Raw genomic sequence first — 14,499 nt, forward strand, 5'->3', positions numbered from 1 at the left:
AATTGAAAGCTAGTCTCAGTTTATGGCACCATTGCTATCATCGGTTGTCATAAAAACCCATCTGGTTCACTAATATCCTTTAGGGAAGGAAATCTACTGTCCTTACCCGGTTTGGCCTACATGTGACTCCAGACCCACAGCAAAGTGGTTGATTCTTAACTGCCCTCTGAAATGCCCCGACAAGCCACTCAGTTGTTAAGGGCAATTAGGGATGGGCAACAAATGCTTGCCTTGCCAGCAACACTCACATCCCACGAAAGAATAAAAAAAACCTTGGGTTAAGTGCAGATTAATAGGTAAATTATTTTTTTTAATTTCAAGATTCCATAGCTGTGCAATTGGTTAAGTCCTGAAAATGGATATGGGGATCACAAAGCTCAATTAACCCCCAGCTGCTGCTTCCAGTGCACGTAGCACATAAACATTTGTGCTGCCTGCTCATTTAAATAATTGTAGTGTGCAGCCAGCACAAAGTGCATTGTTGAGTGGCTGCACTCCTGAGTGTGGGGGGGGGGGGAGGCAAAAGGTGCGAGAGGCTATCATGGGTTCAAACTAACCTGCACTACTTAAAGCCAGCAATTTGGCTGGCGAAGGAACTGGAAGTGAGTTCAACTTGGGAAAGACACAAGAATGGCACTACGTGGCAGAGAGTAGGTGTTAAGATTTTCCGACACAGTACTGGAGACCTTCCTCGAGGAAATGTGATGTCTATCCACAGGGGGCCAACAGGTCCTCCAAACAAACACTCAAGGCATCGAACCAGATAACTGTGATGGTCAATTCTAGGAATCTTAACTCCAAGGATGTGGCTGTAGTGCTGCAAGAAGTTCAATGACCGCACATGAGTGGTCAAGGTCAGTGAACGCATCTTCACATGCCATATCCCACCAACTGCACCACTGGCCTTGCATATCGTTCAATATACCACACGCCCATCACTCACCTATCAAAAGTCTGTATTGATCACGATTCATACATAATGTTCACAGCAGCACCTCATTCTCACACACTTAGCACTGCTACAAGTCTCACACCTACATCTTGCAGCTTGAAAACACTGCCAGCTATTAAATCTACCTCTTTGACCAAGCTTTTGGTTATGTGCTCTAATATCGTCTTTTGTGGCATGGTTTCAAATTGTGCTTTATAATGCTCCTGTGAAGCACCTTGGGACATTTTATTACGTTAAAGGTGCTGTATAAATACAAGTTGTTTTTATGACAGCCACATCACCCAAACACATTACACCACACTTGCATTTCCCTTTCTCTTGTTGGAGAAGGTGTGCATAACTGGAGGCAGCAATGTTTACTGGGCGGGTAACGAGCATGGCTGTATGCCCTTCCTCCTATGGAGAAGACTGTGCACACCAAAACAGATGTCAGGTTGATAATACAAGTGGGAACCAGGCTGAATATAGAAAGTTCAGAGGGGAAGTGAAAAAGAAATAAGAGCAGCAAAGAGTGAGCATGAGAAGTGTCATGCACGGAAGGAGCTGTGATGTAATAAACAATGAAATGGAAGAATTATGATTTTTTTTTTTGTCAACTGTTTAAAACCACAACATGGACACTTGTACTACAGTCAAAATGGAGTTGCGGTCACATGACACCACCTGTACTGGAAATCAACAAACCTGTCTGAAAAGATGAAACTCGTTAACCTCATCTGAAATAGCTCTTTGAAATTGAAAAGGGCACTAATGCATATTAATGACTCATTGACATGAATGAGTTAACAAAGAATTCTGGAGACAGACTGGCTCACAGCCCAAACCAAAATGAATGGGTGTAAAATAGCAACATGTTACCAGAATGTCCCCATTCAGACATCAATCGCTAGTCATGGTTATTATATCCTGGCCCATTGTCTGGTTGCACCAGGGGAAAGGGCCATGTGAAACTCTAATGTGATGGGTTTTTACCTTTAAAAAAGTATCCCTCTGGAGAGAGAGGGGAGATCAAGCCAACACCTTTAGAAAGCAATTCAGTCAGAAGTTGTGCAAGAGATCCAGCCAAGCAAGAGTCCTGCTGAACAACCACTACAGCAGAGACATCACAAAGTGACTTTAAGACTCTCCATCGGTGAAGGTAACAGCATCCACACCACCAGCTTTGGGCTGAGTTGTAACCACTAGAAGTCTGCAACACCTCAGCAAGTTCAAGGCTATAAACACCCAGACCTGCACCCTTTATAAAGACTTTACACCTAAAGATTCAACAGGTTTACTGTAAACCATGGACACTTGCCTCACTTTGGACATCAAACCATATCCTACCTTTTTCTCTCGATCTATCTGTTGTGTATGTGTGTGTGAGTGAATGTGTCTGTTTGGGTGAGGTTGTGACCATTTCTGGAATCATGTAAAAATAAATAGTTATCTTTTTTTAATCTACGAGAAAGCCTACTTATTTGACTTAAAAAAAAAGGGACTAACTCACTATTTTTAACAAAACACGATTGCGGTCAGTTGAGAGGTGAACAGTGGGAACCACCCACACCCCTTTCTACCTGTCCATAACAGAAGAGATTGGCAGCCAACATAAAATGAAATCCAAAAGGCTTCTATAGGCATATAAATAGTAAAAGGGTGCAAAATGGAGTAGGGCCGATTAGGGACTAAAAAGATTTACGCATGAGGCAGAGGGCATGGCTGAGGTGCTAAATGAGTACTTTGCATCTGTCTTTCCAATGAAGATGCTGTTGCTGAGGACATAGTGAGACACTGGATGGATTAAAAATTGATGACTAGGAGATATTAGGCTAGCTGTACTTAAGTTGATAAGTCACCAGGACTGGATCAGATGCATCTGAGAATGCTGACAGAAGTAAGGTTGGAAATTGCGGAGACACTGGCCATAATCTTCCAATCCTCCTAAGATACAGGGGTGGTGACAGAAGGCTGGAGAACTGCAAATGTTACACCCTTGTTCAAAAAAGGTGTAACGATAAACCCAGGATGGTCAGTTTAACCTCGGTGGTGGGAAAGCTTTTAGAAACAATCTGGGGAAAAAATTAAGTGACTTGGCAAAAATGGATTAATTAAGAAAAAGTAGCATGGATTTGTTAAGGGCAAATTGTGTTTAATTTGATTGTGATTTTTAGTGAGGTAACAGAGAAAGTTGATGGGGTGTACTTGGACTTCCAAATGGCATTTGATAAAGTACCACATAATCAGCTTGTCAGAAAAGTTGAAGCCCATGGAGTAAAAGGGATAGTGGCAGCATGAATACAAAATTGGCTGACTGACAGGAAACAGAGTAGTGTTGAACGGTTGTTTTTCAGACTGAAGGAAGGTATACAGTTGGGTTTCCCAGGGGTTGGTATTAGGACCACTGCTTTTCTTGATCTGTATTAATGACCTAGTCTTGGGTGTGTGAGGCACAAGTTCAAAATTTGCAAATGACTCAAAACTTGGAAGAATTGTGAACTGAGAAGCATAGTGATAGACTTCTCAAGAGGACATGGACAGGCTGGTAGAGTGGGCAGACATGTGGCAGTTGAATTTTAATGCAGAGAATTGTGAAGTGATACATTTTGGTAGGAATGAGGAGAGGCAATATAAACAAAGGATACAATTCTAAAGGGGGTGGAGGAGCAGAGGAGGCTGGGGGTATATGTGCACAATTCATTGAAGGTTGGAGGGCTGGTTGAGAAAGCAGTTAGTAAGGCATATGTGGGATCCTGGGCTTATAAATAAGGGCATAGAGTATAAAAGCAAGGAAGTTATGGAGAACCTTGGTAAAAGTGTTTCGGCCTCAACTGGAGTATTGTGTCCAATTCTGGGCTCTGCACTTTAGGAAGGACGTGAAAGCATTGGTGAGGATGCAGAAAAGATTTACGAGAATGGTTCCGGGATGAGAGACTTTAGTTACGTGGATAGGTTGGCGAAGCTGGGGCTGCTCTCCTTAGAGAAGAGAAGGTTGAGACGAGATTTGATAGAGGTATTCAAAATTATGAGGGAGAAGATGGGGAGAAACTGTTCCCATTGGCAGAAGAATCAAGAACCAGAGGACACGGATTTAAGGTGCAAGGCAAAATAACTTTTTTACGCATTAAGTGGTTAGGATCTGGAATGCATTGCCTAAGACTGTGATGGTGGCAGATTCTATCTTGGCTTTCAAAAGGGAATTGGATAATTATCTGAAGAGAAAAGACTTGCAAGGCTATGTGGGAAAGGGAGACTAACTGAGTTGCTCTTAGAGAGTCGGCATGGACACGATGGGCCAAATGGCCTCCTCTTGTAGTGTAACCATTTTATGGTTCATGATTATATCACTGAAGTGGCCATGACTGAGGCTGTGTCCAGCAGTGGGGCTGAAACCATTGAAGATGATATGCTCATGTCTACCTCATCCTCTTTCTCACATCCCACTTCCCCCTTGTCCCAAAATCTCTTCTGATTTACAAGCTGCAGGAGGTGTAAGCATGCACCTCTTGTTTTCCCTCACCCTCCCTTCAATACAACCCTACCCTTGTGCCTTTCTCCTTTCAGATATCCAAGAGGTGGAAGAGCAGGAAGATAGTGATGATGAAGAAACCCCATCATTTGCTCTCGCACTTGCAGTTACCAGCTCAGATATTGACAGTGCGCGTACTTTAGAGGATAGCTTGGAGGTGGGATCTGCAAGCGGTGAGTCACCAGGCAGGAGTGGGCTGCAGCCAAGGCAGGGGACAAGGGTTTCACACAAGGACTTCAATGGGCAGCATACAGAAGAAAGCTGATGGATATGCTTGGTGCATTGGCAGGCTTGCCAGAAAACCTGCAGTCAATGTCAAACAGCATGGAGGATTTCCCCCACAGGGCTTTGTTCAGAACTTGGAGCCCATCCTCTCCAGCGTGGAAATGGTGACCAACTCCATGAGAGCACTTGCGGACCCATTCGCGATATAGCGTCTGACTGATGCCTCAGCTTCCATTGCAGCACAAGCAGAAGCCACCCCACGTCTACGTGCTGCAGTGGAAATTTAAACTGCAATTATGCAAGCTCAGCCCGCTGCCATGTAAGCTCAGCTTGCTGTCATGAAGGTTCAGACTGTGGTCATCTTAGCTGCAGATGCTAGTGTTCAATGGAGTCTGCAAGGTGTTGCAGCAGTCCAGCAATCTGTCCTCCAAGGGATTGCTGAGGCACTGCTGGGGTGAGTGGCAGTGGCACTATGAAGCACAAACCTGCTGACCTCTCAGGGTGACAGCAGTTGTCCTCGTACCACTGCCACTCTGCCAATGTGTGTTAATTGTACATTAATTGTGTTTATTTGTGTTCAGGTGGTGGGCATTAATTGGGGTTTCACTTGAGCATATATAAAGAGAGACTTATTGAAACTGTGGTGGGGTTGAGTTGGGTGGTGTATGCTTGTAGTGTTTTACTTTGCAAATAAATGTAAGACTGAATACACTGAATAAAGATTGGCTCCAGTAAAGGCCTGCTACCTGACCCGAACCCGGTGGGACCGGATGATGTGTCAAAGTCGGGTCAGGTTGGGCTGCTCTTCCGGGTCTGGCCTTCGGGCTCGGGTCAGGTCCGGTTCGGGCTGGGTCGGGGTCGGACACACACAGCAAGGTAAGTGTTAAAAGTTAAAAACTTGCCTGAGCTGCTAGTCCGGGACATCAAGCAGGGAAACTCTGAATCTGCGCAGTGAGTGTGTGGGCGTCTCTATGATGCCATTATGCTCATCTGCAGCTTCCAGCAGATTGGGAGTCGGAAGATAAGTAAAGGGAACATTGCGGTGGTCGGTCGGGCTTGGGGAGAAAATGGAGGGGGCTCGGGCCGGGTCTGACCCGGGCAGGATTGGGCTCGGGTCCCATGTGGTTCCATCGGGTTCGGGTCGGATTTTCTTTTGTGACTTGAGCAGGCCTTTAGGCACCAGTCCTGTCCTTCACCAACTGGCTTTCCAGATTATAACAGTGCCCTTGATCTTGCCTGTTAGTCAGCCAGCCCATGCTGAGGTGGTACAGTCCAAAGTCAGGCCTTCCTGGGGCAGAGCTGCTTGAGGTCATGCTCAAGGGCTTCTGCAATTTCCGTCACTAAAAGTCAGCAGCCTTCTACCAGCCATGCTGAAGTCACTGGGGTAGCACAGCATAGGAGCGCTAGAACACGCAAAGGCAGACGGAAGACGGGTACTAAGGGAATACCCAAGGATGATTAGTTGGCTATCATATGCAATATGGCAATATTTAGAAAGTTGATTTGGAGCGTTTGTTTTGTGTTGGCTTTTATTTGATCATTGTGGTCAAGAGGATAATTGAAAGTCTGTAGCAGGGAAGGTAAGGTGTGGACTGTTGTTGAATGGGGAATTGGGGTTGCAGTCATTGTTACCACAGTCGACGAGTCAATCGTGGGCAGCCCGGCCAGAAAGGGGCTATGTTGCTTGCCTCCTCCACTTCTTTCTTTGCTGGTCGCTGTAAAGCAGGTGCCCTCATGATGACGAGGTAGTACAGCATGCAGCAGACCATGACGAATCTTGGCATATGGTCTGTCAAGTGCTCCTGCAGCACAGTGCAAGCAGCAGAATCGTTTAAGCACCCCAATGGTCTCCTTGATCACGGGCTTTCATTTTGTGCATGCTGTCCATGTGTGCGTGGGTTGCGTACTGGAGTCATGGGCCATGTGATCAACAGATAGTCCTTGTTGCCCTCTGGTTTGTTGTGATAGCTCAAATGCAGATGGTAGACCGGACTGCTGCAGAATTCAAGTATTAGGACTATTGTCATAATACTGAGCATTAACCTGCATGCTGAGTATGGTTGCACACCTGCTGGTTGAGGTCCATCTCCGAGTTGACATGCAGCACTCACAAAGCGACATGCATGCAGTCAGTGGCACCTTGCACCAAGGGGACGTGAGCAATCCTCTAGAAGTTGTGTACTCACTCCGCCTGCTTCTCTCTGGCAAGCGATAGTTTGTGGAAGGGTGGGGCCGATTAGAGACCAAAAAGGAGACAGTTTTGTGGAGGTGGAGAACATGGCTGAGGGACTAAATGAGTATTTTTGCAAAAGAAGACAATGCTGCTATTGTCACAGTAAAGGAGGAAGTTTAGAGAAATTGGATAGGATAAAATAAAATAGACATATTTAAAAGGTTGGCAACGCACCTATGGAGGAAGAATAAACAAGCTCTCTCTCCGCTCATCGAATTCTTCCTTACAAAGCAGCCTCTAATTTAACTGTACTCACTCAGCATGGGCATCATTATCAGTACAAAAGCTGGAATTCGGTGCTAATCTCCAATGTTTTCATGTCCCAATCTTCCAGTTCCAGCATTGCTCCTTGTTTTCCATCGAAGGGTATTGTTATCTTTTTGAATCATTCATGGATTATCCTACAATAGTCGATTCAGTGATGATCAAATCCATTTTACTCCATTTTCTGAATATGAGGATGGTATTGGCAGGAAATTAATGTAATTAGATTATTCAAGAAGACTGTCTAATGGCAATTTCTTTCTCCCAACTGAAACAATGTTTGATGTTTAGTAGGAAATACTGAGTCCGATGGTGCAAATTGACTGGCAGACTGTGGGTTCTAGGATTTGGCAGACACACTGCTTCCTTTTGTCATCATTTTAGCTGATTCCTCAACCTTTAGCCCTCTTACCCAGCTACCTCCCACTGAAACATATTTCCTCTGGTCTTTGTGTTAAATCTATCCGATACGATCAACAGGATCCTAGAGAACAAGAAGCTGAATGTGGGCGTGATCATAATTAATGGAGGTTTACCATAGACAACTTTTCCATACTTGTCTTAATCCTAGAAATCAAAAGAATAAAATTGTACTCCAATGTGAAATGCATTAAGGCTGACATTACCATGTTCTTGTATGTCTTCCCCTTCCTCCCCATTTAAATGGGAGAGCTGTGAAGGTTTGCATCTCTTCACAACACATGTAGCATAAACCACAAACCCATTTAACCCTGTGTCATGCTATTTTCCTTACTCCTAAAAGTCTGTGATACACAAAGCAAAGATGCTTCTGCCTTCTGTGAAAATGATAGATCATCTGCATAAGGTGTTGTCCTGTAGGATCCTTCCCTCAATCAGAGGCCTTGGTTTCTGGGATCTGTTCTCGAAAACCAGAAGAAAGTTGGTCCCAAATACTTGCCTGTCTTGTACCCTTGGCATTCTGCTTCTGTGAGTGGTGTAAAGAGTCTATCCACCCGAAGAAGGGAAAAGCTTGTGGTGCTTGTGTTCTGCTCAATTAAGTGCCTTCTTTACAGTTAGTGAATGCACTGTTACTGGATCCCATTTTTCAGCTCTGTAAACATGAAATACTAGTTTGATTTATTGGAATCTATTCTAACTTAACTAATGTTTTCCTCCATTCTTGTCACTCACATGGACCACTGAGTAGTTGAGACAGAGACTATTGCATCTTTAAAGGAGAAAGTGGACAAATATTTGAACAGAAGATGTCGGAGGCTATGGAGGGGAGCAGGGCAATGCGATTGGATGGATTGATGGAGCTAAAGGCCGGTACTGATCAAATGGGACAAATGTTTGTTTCCCTTCTGTGTTGTGATTCTAGGGGCATCGTTCGCTGTTGGCTGAAGCAGACTCCAAACTGAGAAAATAAGTGGCTTATGTTTGCTTTAATGAAATTTTTTCCATCAGTACTTTGTCCCCCAGTGACAGGGATAATTTTATGACTGTTTGTCATCTTCAGGTTGTAGATACAATGCAAAATAATGTGTAAATTTCAAAAGAACCATTTTTTTCATTCATGGGATGTGACTGTCGCTGGCAAGGCTAGCATTTATTGCCCATCCCTAATTGCCCTTGAGAAGGTGGTGGTGAGCTGCCTTCTTGAACTGATGCAGTCCATGTGGTATAGGTACACCCACAGTGCTGTTAGGGTTAGGGAGGGGCTTTGAGAATTTTGACCCAGTAACAGTGTAGGAACGGTGATATAGTTCCTAGTCAGGGTGGTGTGTGACTTGGAGGGGAACTTGCAGTTGGTGGTGTTCCCATGCATCTGCTGCCTTGTTCTTCCAGATGACAGATGCCAAGGGTTTGGAAGGTGCTGTTGAAGGAGCCTTGGTGAGTTTCTGCAGTGCATCATGTAGATCAGGAGTGTCCAACCTTTTCGCGTCAGGGGTCACATTACAATTTTTGTCCTGCATCGAGGCCGGTGAGCAAATTTTGCAAAGATAGAGACATTAGAAATAGGGCATACTGGATTAAACAAAAAAATTACTAACTTTTTTCCAACAATTCCTCCTATCGCCCACCATGCACCAGGAGCAGAAACACAGTCACTTCCCTTCACTAGCACTGACCTTGTCTCTGCGTGCTCACGCCCACCATCTCTGCTTGCTCATACCCCTCGCCCCCCACTTCCTCTGCATGAGTACCCCCCCCCCCACTGTCTCTGCGTGCTCACCCCCCCCCCACTGTCTCTGCGTGCTCACCCCTCCCCCACTGTCTCTGCGTGCTCACCCCCCCCCACTGTCTCTGCGTGCTCACCCCCCCCCACTGTCTCTGCGTGCTCACCCCCCCCCACTGTCTCTGCGTGCTCACCCCCCCCCCACTGTCTCTGCGTGCTCACCCCCCCCCACTGTCTCTGCGTGCTCACCCCCCCCACTGTCTCTGCGTGCTCACCCCCCCCCCACTGTCTCTGCGTGCTCACCCCCCCCCCCCACTGTCTCTGGGTGCTCACCCCCCCCACTGTCTCTGCGTGCTCACCCCCCCCCACTGTCTCTGCGTGCTCACCCCCCCCCACTGTCTCTGCGTGCTCACCCCGCCCCCCACTGTCTCTGCGTGCTCACCCCCCCCCACTGTCTCTGCGTGCTCACCCCCCCCCCCACTGTCTCTGCGTGCTCACCCCCCCCCACTGTCTCTGCGTGCTCACCCCCCCCCACTGTCTCTGCGTGCTCACCCCCCCCCACTGTCTCTGCGTGCTCACCCCCCCCCACTGGTCTCTGCGTGCTCACCCCCCCCCTGTCTCTGCGTGCTCACCCCCCCCACTGTCTCTGCGTGCTCACCCCCCCCCCACTGTCTCTGCGTGCTCACCCCCCCCCACTGTCTCTGCGTGCTCACCCCCCCCCCACTGTCTCTGCGTGCTCACCCCCCCCCACTGTCTCTGCGTGCTCACCCCCCCCCCCACTGTCTCTGCGTGCTCACCCCCCCCCACTGTCTCTGCGTGCTCACCCCCCCCCACTGTCTCTGCGTGCTCACCCCCCCCCCACTGTCTCTGCGTGCTCACCCCCCCACCCGCACTGTCTCTGCGTGCTCACCCCCCCCCCACTGTCTCTGCGTGCTCACCCCCCCCCACTGTCTCTGCGTGCTCACCCCCCACCCCCCCCACTGTCTCTGCGTGCTCACCCCCCCCCACTGTCTCTGCGTGCTCACCCCCCCCCACTGTCTCTGCGTGCTCACCCCCCCCCACTGTCTCTGCGTGCTCACCCCCCCCCACTGTCTCTGCGTGCTCACCCCCCCCCACTGTCTCTGCGTGCTCACCCCCCCCCACTGTCTCTGCGTGCTCACCCCCCCCCACTGTCTCTGCGTGCTCACCCCCCCCCCCACTGTCTCTGCGTGCTCACCCCCCCCCACTGTCTCTGCGTGCTCACCCCCCCCCACTGTCTCTGCGTGCTCACCCCCCCCCACTGTCTCTGCGTGCTCACCCCCCCCCACTGTCTCTGCGTGCTCACCCCCCCCCACTGTCTCTGCGTGCTCACCCCCCCCCACTGTCTCTGCGTGCTCACCCCCCCCCACTGTCTCTGCGTGCTCACCCCCCCCCACTGTCTCTGCGTGCTCACCCCCCCACCACTGTCTCTGCGTGCTCACCCTTCCCCCACTGTCTCTGCGTGCTCACCCCCCCCCCACTGTCTCTGCGTGCTCACCACCCACCCCCCCCCCCACTGTCTGTGTGCTCACCACCCCCCCCCCACTGTCTGTGTGCTCACCACCCCCCCCCCCACTGTCTCTGTGTGCTCACCACCACCCCCCCCCCCCGTCTCTGTGCTCACCCCCCCCCCGTCTCTGTGCTCACCCCCCCCCCCCGTCTCTGTGCTCACCCCCCCCCCCCCGTCTCTGTGCTCACCCCCCCCCCCCCGTCTCTGTGCTCACCCCCCCCCCCCCGTCTCTGTGCTCACCCCCCCCCCCGTCTCTGTGCTCACCCCCCCCCCCCGTCTCTGTGCTCACCCCCCCACTGTCTCTGCGTGCTCACCCCCCCACTGTCTCTGCGTGCTCACCCCCCCCCACTGTCTCTGCGTGCTCACCCCCCCCCACTGTCTCTGCGTGCTCACCCCCCCCCACTGTCTCTGCGTGCTCACCCCCCCCCACTGTCTCTGCGTGCTCACCCCCCCCCACTGTCTCTGCGTGCTCACCCCCCCCCACTGTCTCTGCGTGCTCACCCCCCCCCACTGTCTCTGCGTGCTCACCCCCCCCCACTGTCTCTGCGTGCTCACCCCCCCCCACTGTCTCTGCGTGCTCACCCCCCCCCACTGTCTCTGCGTGCTCACCCCCCCCCACTGTCTCTGCGTGCTCACCCCCCCCCACTGTCTCTGCGTGCTCACCCCCCCCCACTGTCTCTGCGTGCTCACCCCCCCCCACTGTCTCTGCGTGCTCACCCCCCCCCACTGTCTCTGCGTGCTCACCCCCCCCCACTGTCTCTGCGTGCTCACCCCCCCCCACTGTCTCTGCGTGCTCACCCCCCCCCACTGTCTCTGCGTGCTCACCCCCCCCCACTGTCTCTGCGTGCTCACCCCCCCCCCACTGTCTCTGCGTGCTCACCCCCCCCCCACTGTCTCTGCGTGCTCACCCCCCCCCACTGTCTCTGCGTGCTCACCCCCCCCCACTGTCTCTGCGTGCTCACCCCCCCCCACTGTCTCTGCGTGCTCACCCCCCCCCCACTGTCTCTGCGTGCTCACCCCCCCCCCACTGTCTCTGCGTGCTCACCCCCCCCCCACTGTCTCTGCGTGCTCACCCCCCCCCACTGTCTCTGCGTGCTCACCCCCCCCCACTGTCTCTGCGTGCTCACCCCCCCCCACTGTCTCTGCGTGCTCACCCCCCCCCACTGTCTCTGCGTGCTCACCCCCCCCCACTGTCTCTGCGTGCTCACCCCCCCCCACTGTCTCTGCGTGCTCACCCCCCCCCCACTGTCTCTGCGTGCTCACCCCCCCCCACTGTCTCTGCGTGCTCACCCCCCCCCACTGTCTCTGCGTGCTCACCCCCCCCCACTGTCTCTGCGTGCTCACCCCCCCACCACTGTCTCTGCGTGCTCACCCTTCCCCCACTGTCTCTGCGTGCTCACCCCCCCCCCCACTGTCTCTGCGTGCTCACCACCCACCCCCCCCCCCCACTGTCTGTGTGCTCACCACCCCCCCCCCACTGTCTGTGTGCTCACCACCCCCCCCCCACTGTCTCTGTGTGCTCACCACCACCCCCCCGTCTCTGCTCACCCCCCCCCGTCTCTGTGCTCACCCCCCCCCCCGTCTCTGTGCTCACCCCCCCCCCCCGTCTCTGTGCTCACCCCCCCCCCCCGTCTCTGTGCTCACCCCCCCCCCCGTCTCTGTGCTCACCCCCCCCCCCGTCTCTGTGCTCACCCCCCCCCCCGTCTCTGTGCTCACCCCCCCCCCGTCTCTGTGCTCACCCCCCCCCCCGTCTCTGTGCTCACCCCCCCCCCCGTCTCTGTGCTCACCCCCCCCCCCCGTCTCTGTGCTCACCCCCCCCCCCGTCTCTGTGCTCACCCCCCCCCCCCCCGTCTCTGTGCTCACCCCCCCCCCCGTCTCTGTGCTCACCCCCCCCCCGTCTCTGTGCTCACCCCCCCCCCCGTCTCTGTGCTCACCCCCCCCCGTCTCTGTGCTCACCCCCCCCCGTCTCTGTGCTCACCCCCCCCCGTCTCTGTGCTCACCCCCCCCCGTCTCTGTGCTCACCCCCCCCCGTCTCTGTGCTCACCCCCCCCCCGTCTCACCCGTCTCTGTGCTCACCCCCCCCCCCCCCCCCCGTCTCTGTGCTCACCCCCCCCCCCCCCCGTCTCTGTGCTCACCCCCCCCCCGTCTCTGTGCTCACCCCCCCCCCCCCCCGTCTCTGTGCTCACCCCCCCCCCCCGTCTCTGTGCTCACCCCCCCCCCCCGTCTCTGTGCTCACCCCCCCCCCCCCGTCTCTGTGCTCACCCCCCCCCCCCGTCTCTGTGCTCACCCCCCCCCCCCCCCCCGTCTCTGTGCTCACCCCCCCCCCCCCGTCTCTGTGCTCACCCCCCCCCCCGTCTCTGTGCTCACCCCCCCCCCCCGTCTCTGAGCTCACCCCCCCCCCCCTGTCTCTGTGCTCACCCCCCCCCCCGTCTCTGTGCTCACCCCCCCCCCCCCGTCTCTGTGCTCCCCCCCCCACCGTCTCTGTGCTCACCTCCCCCCCCCCCGTCTCTGTGCTCACATCCCCCCCCCGTCTCTGTGCTCATCCCCCCCCCCCCGTCTCTGTGCTCATCCCCCCCCCCCCCGTCTCTGTGCTCACCCCCCCCCCGTCTCTGTGCTCACCCCCCCCCCGTCTCTGTGCTCACCCCCCCCCGTCTCTGTGCTCACCCCCCCCCCGTCTCTGTGCTCACCCCCCCCCCGTCTCTGTGCTCACCCCCCCCCCGTCTCTGTGCTCACCCCCCCCCCGTCTCTGTGCTCACCCCCCCCCCGTCTCTGTGCTCACCCCCCCCCCGTCTCTGTGCTCACCCCCCCCCCGTCTCTGTGCTCACCCCCCCCCGTCTCTGTGCTCACCCCCCCCCGTCTCTGTGCTCACCCCCCCCGTCTCTGTGCTCACCCCCCCCCGTCTCTGTGCTCACCCCCCCCCCCGTCTCTGTGCTCACCCCCCCCGTCTCTGTGCTCACCCCCCCCCGTCTCTGTGCTCACCCCCCCCCCGTCTCTGTGCTCACCCCCCCCCCGTCTCTGTGCTCACCCCCCCCCGTCTCTGTGCTCACCCCCCCCCGTCTCTGTGCTCACCCCCCCCCGTCTCTGTGCTCACCCCCCCCCGTCTCTGTGCTCACCCCCCCCCGTCTCTGTGCTCACCCCCCCCGTCTCTGTGCTCACCCCCCCCCGTCTCTGTGCTCACCCCCCCCCGTCTCTGTGCTCACCCCCCCCGTCTCTGTGCTCACCCCCCCCCCCGTCTCTGTGCTCACCCCCCCCCGTCTCTGTGCTCACCCCCCCCCCGTCTCTGTGCTCACCCCCCCCCCGTCTCTGTGCTCACCCCCCCCCGTCTCTGTGCTCACCCCCCCCGTCTCTGTGCTCACCCCCCCCCGTCTCTGTGCTCACCCCCCCCCCCGTCTCTGTGCTCACCCCCCCCCCCGTCTCTGTGCTCACCCCCCCCCGTCTCTGTGCTCACCCCCCCCCGTCTCTGTGCTCACCCCCCCCGTCTCTGTGCTCACCCCCCCCCCCGTCTCTGTGCTCACCCCCCCCCCCGTCTCTGTGCTCACCCCCCCCCCGTCTCTGTGCTCACCCCCCCCGTCTCTGTGCTCACCCCCCCCCCCGTCTCTGTGCTCACCCCCCCCCCCGTCTCTGTGCTCACCCCCCCGTCTCTGTGCTC

At 54.5% G+C, this 14,499-nt stretch overlaps 1 protein-coding gene across 7 annotated transcripts in view; it reads left to right on the top strand.

Moving 5' to 3' along the window:
- The window catches only part of LOC137384223 (uncharacterized), a 66,170-nt gene that overhangs the window by 22,374 nt on the left and 29,297 nt on the right, over nt 1-14,499 (top strand). The window contains exon 3 of one of the 7 annotated variants that reach the window (XM_068057928.1): nt 4,496-4,681. The exons of the other annotated variants lie outside the window; for them this stretch is intronic. Within the exon in view, the coding sequence (XP_067914029.1) occupies nt 4,496-4,603 (108 nt within the window). The 3' untranslated portion in view covers nt 4,604-4,681. Of the gene's footprint in view, nt 1-4,495; nt 4,682-14,499 lie in introns of those variants that run through there. 7 annotated transcript variants of the gene reach the window in all.

The sequence above is a fragment of the Heterodontus francisci genome, chromosome 26, assembly GCF_036365525.1.
Source record: "Heterodontus francisci isolate sHetFra1 chromosome 26, sHetFra1.hap1, whole genome shotgun sequence".
Lineage (NCBI taxonomy): Eukaryota > Metazoa > Chordata > Chondrichthyes > Heterodontiformes > Heterodontidae > Heterodontus > Heterodontus francisci.